We start from the raw sequence: 8860 nt of genomic DNA on the forward strand, positions 1-8860 counted from the left end.
GTTCTGATCAGAACACCTCGTGGAGGACGAAGAATATTTGAGGTAATATATATAAACCATTTTTTGGGACAGCCCTAGACTCAACACATAGTGCACGCACGCACGCATGCAGGCACACCACACACACACACACACACACACACACACACACACCACACACCAGCACACGCACACGCACACGCACACACACACACACACGCGCACACACACAGAGCATGTGCGCATACAAACAACCACACGTATGCATTCACATTTCACACTCCCTACGACAGGACAGGAAGTCAAAGTGGTAAAAGAGTTTGGTGTATTTTCCAGTTGAACTGAAAGGGCATTTATTTTCATGTGCAAGAACAATAACTGTATTGAAGTTTATGCAAAATAACAATCATTATAATAATAAAATAAACAAATTGACAAAAAAACAAGCAAATAGTAAACATGTTGTCCCCCACCAGTGATGTAGATCCACCATTGAGTCAGCCCCATTCATTGTCAATGCCGCCCCCTAGTGGCACAAAGTCACCATTACAGTGAAACTAACACGGACAGACGGAGGGAGGCAATAATGCAGGAAGTAAAGCAGGTATAACCAATGCTATTAATCATCATCATCATCATCATCATCATCAACACTTTATTCCGGACACAGAGGCGGTCCATAGTACAGTACAATACAAATACAAATACAAAACACAATAAAAGACAGATACAAACAATATCAAATATTTGCATTTAAGCTAAAACGCCAAAGGTTCCAAAGCCTTGAGGTGAACCTAACCGTACTCATGGCAGGATTTGCAAGAGCTGAAATGATGCTGTTTGATGACTCCGATATCCTACACATAAAACTGTACATGAGGTTCCTGAGTACAGCAGCACATGTAGATACACCAGCAGGTTCCTGAGTACAGCAGGACATGTAGATAGTACACCAACACTAACACACATTTGGCTTGCACTGCTCCTTCTTGGCACTTTAAGCAGCATCCTCTTGCCATCATTATAAGCCACCTTGAGTTTCTGCATACTGCTACTTTTGTAGCACCGCCACAAGTGGGCAGTATACATTGGGGTGCAAAAAGTTTCAAAAAGAGTGATCCCTCATTAATGTTATTGCACACACCTGCTTTACTTCCTGCTTTTCCACCTCAAAACGGTTGCTGTGAAAAGGGCCCATAGTCCGCCCCCTTTGGTGGGGGACAATAAACATTCAACAGTAATTCAGCTATTTTCATGACACCATGCTTTGAGTCTCACATTTTCAGAATTTATCTCTCTTTCTGTGCAACAGAATTCACTGAAGCAGCACCTGTTTTACAGCTCTTTTAAAGTAGCATCATCATTACAGCACACGCGCACAAACGCATGCATGCGCGCACACACACGCACACACACACACACACACACACACACACACACACACACACACACACACACACACACACACACACACACACACACACACCACACACCACACACATACTGTACACAGACACACACAGTATAGTCTTACAATAGCCTACATCTAAAGCTGTGTTCACACCGAGATATTTATTTTTCTCTCCGTCGCTCGATTCCACCCTTTGGAATCGCTCTGTCGCTGTGTTTAAATCGCTCGTCAACAGGCACAATAATTGACGGACATCTGGGGGCTATAACGTTACGCAATGTCATGATATTTTTCCACTACGAGCCACCGTAGTTGTTTACAAGCTAAGCCTATCAGCGTGCTCCTAATGCGAGCTGGTAGTACAGACTTCACTTCATGTCAGCTGTCAGCCTGTCAATCAGCTGTCAATGCGGTTTGTTGCCACACAATAAACCAGCGGTTTGTTCCAAGCCAGTGTGATCCTTGACTCACTCTCACACGGCAGCCAATCAGCGTTGAACAGCGAGCGACTGATGCCAGCGTAATTTCGCTCGAGTTGGGATATTTCATCTCGGGCGACGAGCGAATTTTCTCCCTATCGCTCTGTCTCTGTCGCTCGGACGCCCAGCGATTTTTCTCCCGGGTCGAATATACGCTCAATCGCTCGTTTGCATCGACTTTGTATGTAAACTCGATGCCAGCGAAAAACTTGAATAGGTCGGTGTGAACGCAGCTTAAGACCACACTACGCATTAGCAAGGTAAGTGAACGTATAAAGCCTCAATAGCTTGATTTGACAGGCGTGTTGGAAGTCTCTTTCTCCACGTCTCGGGCGTTGGCGTCCACTCTGCACAGGTGCTTCCAGCATGGGTATCGAGACAGCGCCTTGCCCAGTGACCTCCTGAACTTCTCCCCTACAAATGCGTAGATGACCGGATTGGCGCAGCAGTGAGCCAGCGCAATGATCTCGGCCACGTCTCGTACGGACTCTATGGACTTTGACGTCTCGCAGTTGTTCAGGATCTCAAACATCTGCAGCGTCTGGAAGAAGACGATGACGTTGTAGGGCACCCAGCACACGACGAACACGCACACTATGGTGACGATCAGTTTCATGGCTCTGTTCTTCTTTGAGTTCTTCAACCTGTGCAGCACCAGGAGGATCTTCACGTAGCAGAACGCCATGGTCGGAAGGCAAATGAAAAGCCCCACCGTGTTCTCGCTGAAGTTGCGCAACTTCTTCCACTGCTGCACCGTCTCGTCCGGGTACATCTGCTCGCATCTCATCTCGCCGTCCTCTTCCGTCACCATTTTGGCGAACACCACCTGAGGGGTCGCCATGGCGACGGACACGGCCCAGATGGCGACGCTGGCGGCGGTTCCGAAGCGGAGCGTCCGGGCTCGCATGGCCGCCACGGCGTGAACGATGGCCAGGTAGCGGTCCACGCTCATCAGGGTGACGAACAAGGTCCCGCTGTACAGTCCCAGCTGTTCAGAAGAGAGGGGGACACAGGAGACGGCATGAGATGACACTTGTAAGTAAGTAAGTAAATGTTATATTATGTATTATTATTATTTATTATTTATATAGCACTTATCACAGAGAGGACTCACAAAGTGCTTCACAGGTTAAGAAACACACAAAATAAACACAAAAATAGGACAATGCATACAACTGTAAAACGGTGAGATGGAGAAATAGCAAACAGGATAGCAGGGTTACAGAGAAACGAAAACATCAGGCCAGTCTAGGCAACAAATGCCTGTCTAAACAGAAAAGTTTTCAATTGCTTTTTAAAGATCTCAACTGAGGCCGTGGCCCTCAAGACCGGTGGAAGAGCATTCCACAACCTAGGCGCTACCGACTCAAAGGCTCGGCTGCAAAATGTAATCAGTTCATCCTTGAGGCCAAGTTAATGTTTGAGGCAAATTTGATGAAATTCCGTCAAGGCATTCCTGAGATATGGCGTTAACAAGCTTGAAAATGGCGTTGGAGAGGTCACAGTGACCTTTGATCACCAAAATGTAATCCTTTCATCCTTGCGCCCAAGTCGACGTTTGAGCCAAATTGGCAGAAATTCCATCAAGCCGTTCTTGAGATATCGCTTTAACGAACTTGGGAATGGCATTCGTGAGGTCACAGTGACCTTGACCTTTGACCACGAAAATCGAATCAGTTCATCCTTGAGTCCAAGTCGATGTTTGAGGCAAATTTGATGAAACTCCGTCAAGGCATTTCTGAGATGTTGCGCTAACAAGCTTGAAAATGGCGATCGAGAGGTCACAGTGACCTTGACGGAAAAAAATCTAATCAGTTCATCCTTGAGTCCAAGTCGATGTTTGAGACAAGTTTGATTAAATTCCGTAAAGGCATTCCTGAGATATCGCGTTAACAAGCTTGAAAATGGCGTTCAAGAGGTCACAGTGACTTTGACCTTTGACCACCAAAATCTAATCAGATCATCTTTGAGTCTAAGTCGATGTTTGAGGCAAATTTGATGAAATTCCGTTCCTCAGATATCGCGTTAACAAACATCGTACGTACGGACGGACGTACGGACGGACAACCCGGATCCATAATGCCTCCGGCCTGCTATCGCCGGTGGAGGCATAAAAATCTGCAACTCGTTCTATTTTTTTGCTAAATATTCTGAACAGGCACGTGCAGAGGTGCTAGGGGTGCCTGAGCACGTGCCCATTTTCCCCTGATGCCCTTTTTTGGGGATGGGGGGGGGGGGGGGGGTGTGTGAAGAAGAAGGTGCAATCAGAGGCAGAGATGGGCGGGTCATGCCTTCGCCACCCTGCCCATCTCTGCCTCTGATTGGCGCAGGAGACGAGAAGAGACGCAGGATAGGATAGCCGAGCGAATGTGATTGGATCAACAACATTTGACGCTATAGGCCAATCAGAGGCAGAGAAGGGCGGGTCAGGCCTTCGTCATGCTGGGAAATAAATATTGCGCACGTCACAGAGACGCAGACGATTACTTAACTACCGGTTGGAAGGTCAACATGTGTCAACTGTCCGGACATTTTATTTATTGCTAAATTGTTATTTATTGTTATAATTTCTTCTTGAAGGGCGCTGGGCATTCCTTCACTGTTAAAAAAAATACATCAAAAAGGGCACTTTGGGCATCAGGGGAAAACGGGCAGGTGCACCCCTAGCACCCCCCTCTGCACGTGCCTGCTCTGCACGGCCCTGATTCTGAAGCGTCACCCCCGATCACTCTGTTACCTGATAGACGCCTGTCATCAGTCGGCATGGACCTGGTCCATCAAAGCTCAGGTGCTTGTGCGAGTGGGAGTAGGCCCAGAGGGGCAGGGACAGCACCAGTATGAGGTCAGACAGGGCCAGGTTGAGGAGGCAGACGTCCGTCATGCTCCTCAGCTTCATGTGCCGAAGGAGAACCCAGATAACAGTGGCATTACCTAGAGAGCAATGGAAAAAGCCAAATACTTAAACTTTGTATTCATGCTCACATGAGTTATTTGGTCACCTTAAACAAATTGAGGCTCTATTTATACAGGGGCACTTGTGGACGGTATTTGTATTTGTATTTGTATTTGTATTTGTATTTGTATTTGTATTTGTATTTGTATTTGTATTTGTATTTATTGATTCATTTGAGGGACAGTGCACATTAATTAACATGACTGTAAACATGCCAGTGTTAGCCAAACGGCTCATTTTCGACTGATGTCCCTTGGCCAGAACTTAAGATAGCCATTATAAGCAAGCAAGCAAGCATTAAAAACAAACACCAACAATAAAACACACAAGCAAATAAAAATGTAAGTAAAAAATAACATTTAGCAGGCCAAAGCAATTGGCACCATGCAAGTTAAAACAGACTATACAGGCAGACAGACCAGGCACAGACAGTTAAACCATGCCAACATTCAGACCACATTATTGATAAAACTATAAGCATGCTATGATCAAACAAAGACAAACAGGTACATATACAGGCATTTAAAAAGAACAACAACAACAACAACAACAACAGTGCAGTGAGAGAGACAGGCCAGCAGATGGCAGTAGACAGGACAAGCGTGGGCCTAGGTATGCTGGCAGGTCTGGTTGTTCTTCAACCAAATTTTAAAATGACGCGCGAAAGAGCGATAAGAGCTGCTATTACGTATATTTAAAGGTATGGTGTTCCAAGATTGGGATATTGGGTACTGATCTGACTTTCCCATAAGCAGAGTAAAGTATCTTTCACCTCTGCTTTTTTTCCTAAAGGCATACGGGTATAGTTCCAGTCTGCAATTATTCTCACTCATACCCGATTGCTCTCCAGTCCCAAAAATATGATAAGGCAATTCAAGCTATAGGTTACACATCTTATTTTTGGTGATATAGATATTGCTTCTTCTCTTGTTGCCCTCATTGGAAGTCACTGTCAATAAGAACATCAGCTATACGTCTAAATTGTAAAATGCAAATGTAACATAGGCGTCTCTCAGTAAGATGTAGGCCTTTTCAGACTTACCTAGCAGGCCAAGGCCAAACACCAGGTAGAGAAGAACCGGCAAGCCCACCGATCCTTTGGCCAGAAGCGCATCAGAGTCTTGATTGCAGTAATCAGCATAATCATAATGATCCCCATGATACCCATAGTCGCTCGTTGTTGCGTTCATACTGCTGGGGGAGCCGGAGGATCTGGTGGGAACAGCGAAGAATCATCTTGGTTAAATGCAGTCTGCGAAAAAACTCCTTTTCAGCTCTTCTGGCTTTTATCTTAATCTGATGGTGAGCGAACGCTGCCTTCGCATGCTGAGATGTGAAAAGGCATTCCTGCTCACTATTATCAGTCACACCTCACTCACTGTGTTGAGATAGGACTGTCACTCACTCAACATGACCTTTTCTCCATTTCTCCCTCAGAACATGACCTTTTCTTCATTTAGCACAGACATGACATGAAACAGCTTGTAGAGCCAGTGACTGCAAATAAGACGGAGCAAATCATTTGAAACTCCTAACATCGAGTCAGTGGGAATTAACCTAATCAACATACTCGATGAGATCAGTAGAACAAAAACCCTGAGATCTTACTGGAAGAACTTCCCTGCCCTTTAAAGGTCTTATTGGGAGGGACGCACGCGTAAGGGGAGCTTACTAGAGCCGTACTCGTTTTAACCCTAGAACACTAACGTGATTTAAAGTCACACCATCACTAACGTCGGGTGTATTTCACCCGATGCAATATACCCCATAAAACATACTTCTCATCAAAATATCTTAGAGTACAACAATACATGGCAAATTGAGGTACTCTTCTTTTGTTTTTAAATGTGAAATATCACAAAAAACACAAAAAAGTTTATTATGGGGGACACTATAAAAAATATGTCAAATTCGGGAAAAATGAGGTAATCGTTATAAAAATAAAAATAAACCCCAAAAAACAGGAGCTCCCAACTTCTCCTTCGGTCCACCCATTCATGGGACTTGTGTGGTGAAAAAAAAAAAAAGTCACCACAATACCATTGTAACTAACCCGAAGATATTTTACCCTCTATCACTAACGTCGGGTGAAAATCACCCGAACACGTAGCCGGTAGAAAAAACCATGAATGGGAGCAGGGAAACAAACCTACATTCAATGATGTCAGTGAGCATCCTGAAGGTACCTAAGGACCCGCCCACCTCAGACACCAGCAAGACAATGAAAATCACGTGAATTCAATTGTCCGGGTGAAAATCACCCGACGTTAGTGTTCTAGGGTTAAGCAAGGTTTAGAGAAAAAAAAAGACCTGTTTGTCGAAGGGGCAACAGATGACGCAAGGTACAAGCGGGGGGTATGCTTGGCGTCCAAACTGCAGTATAGAGGAAAAGAGGACACCGTACCCAGACCTGAGTTTTATGTGTGTGTAGTCATGTTTATAATCATGATGTCGGGGGACTCAATATAGATAAATTGATTTATTCTATTATGCAAACCCAATGAGTCCTCTATACGTTTTTAGCTCTTTTTGCAACTGCTGCGCCTGTTGCTTAATGCACTTTTTACACTCTTTTTTTAAAGTTTTGTTGTGATGCTTTTAAATGTCCATTTTATTCTCTTCTTTTATTCTTTTATTTTCCTGTCATCCATTTTATGTGAAGCACTTTGACTTGCCTCTGTGTATGAAATGTGCTATACAAATAAACTTGTCTTGACTATTGATAACATAGTTATATAGCTGAATAATAATAATAGCTGTTCATCTGAATATATAACTCTGTCTTGTTTATGTTTGAGCATTTTGTAGCTTGTTTGTTGATTTGTTTGTATTGTTGAACTTGAATGATTTGTGTCTTGTAAGCCCAGACGGGCTGGGCACCTTGAATATGGTGCATGACACAGAAATAAAAATATCTATCTATCTATCTATCTATCTATCTATCTATCTATCTATCTATCTATCTATCTATCTAATTAATATAATAGTAATAATAATAATAATAATAATAATAATAATACATCCCCTGATATTTTAGAATTGTGCTTTTCCTAAAAACAAATAGTGATTGTGAATTATTAATGTTAAAAAAAATTGGTCCAATATGAATGTTTTGTTTCTATAATTTAATTTCTGATGGTTGTTGATATTTAAAATTTGTGAATGTACAGGCCAGGTTCTGTTTCCACAGGAACAGCCATGTTGTCACATGAATGCAATGGAAGACGAGGGGGGGGCATCTATGTTATCAATGCTGGAAGTGAGTATAGCCGTATACCTTTAAGTCTCGAGACGCACATTGAGAGCTAGTGTCTCATACGAACGTCACAATATAAAAACTTCCTCTTATCCTGACCATAATCGAACTTGTTTAAACCACATCTCTGTCTTTCTGTCACGCAAATGCACACAACCGATCACACACACACACACGCACACACACACTATCACTATCACACACTATCTATCGCACACCACCGCTGCCGACCCCTACTTCCTGTGGCTGACATTGTTTCCACAAACACGGCATCGTCAACTACAACTCGTCTAAGTGGGCGGGGGTGAGAGAAACAGGTCTGTTTAATGTCAGATTCAAAGTGCGATATAACAAGTTAAATGTACTTACTGTCCAGGTAGCAGTTTGTCTGTCACAGTCAACGATCCTTCAGTTGTACAGTAGCCTATGTTCTCGCTTTGGGTAACGTGCTCAGAATGACAAATCCTCTTAGAGAGCTAATTTCTGGTAAAGTGAACGCTGCTGCTCTTTCCTCCACATTGCGTTGCAGAGATAGGTGTCAACTGTGGTTTTTCTGAGAAAAAGTCCCTTCATGTGCCGGTTGTGGCGAGGAAGGAGTAGGGGGTGAAGTTGCTGCAGCACCTTTGAAACTAAGATACTAATTCATGCACACATAATGTTCATACTTTGATGCTTGTGCAGGCTTTAAAATGCAAAGGAAGTGGAAACTGTGAATGTTGAAAAGTGGCACAGAAGAGTATTATATTGAAATATCATTGTTGTGCATTTGTGAGATTAGTCTA

The 8860-nt window shown here is 43.6% G+C and overlaps 1 protein-coding gene across 1 annotated transcript; it reads right to left on the bottom strand.

Annotated features, from left to right (window-relative positions):
- Window positions 1-396: 396 nt before the first annotated feature.
- LOC310799896 (C-C chemokine receptor type 4) lies at window positions 397-8549 on the bottom strand. The gene is made up of 4 exons (XM_083662504.1): window positions 8448-8549; window positions 5865-6034; window positions 4607-4800; window positions 397-2857 (listed from the first exon to the last, which is right to left on the bottom strand). The coding sequence occupies exons 2-4, from the start codon at window positions 6010-6012 to the stop codon at window positions 2150-2152; spliced, it is 1050 nt and encodes a 349-aa protein (XP_083518630.1). The 5' UTR covers window positions 6013-6034; window positions 8448-8549; the 3' UTR covers window positions 397-2149.
- Window positions 8550-8860: the final 311 nt, after the last annotated feature.

This window comes from Poromitra crassiceps, assembly GCF_964638095.1.
Source record: "Poromitra crassiceps genome assembly, chromosome: 29".
Lineage (NCBI taxonomy): Eukaryota > Metazoa > Chordata > Actinopteri > Beryciformes > Melamphaidae > Poromitra > Poromitra crassiceps.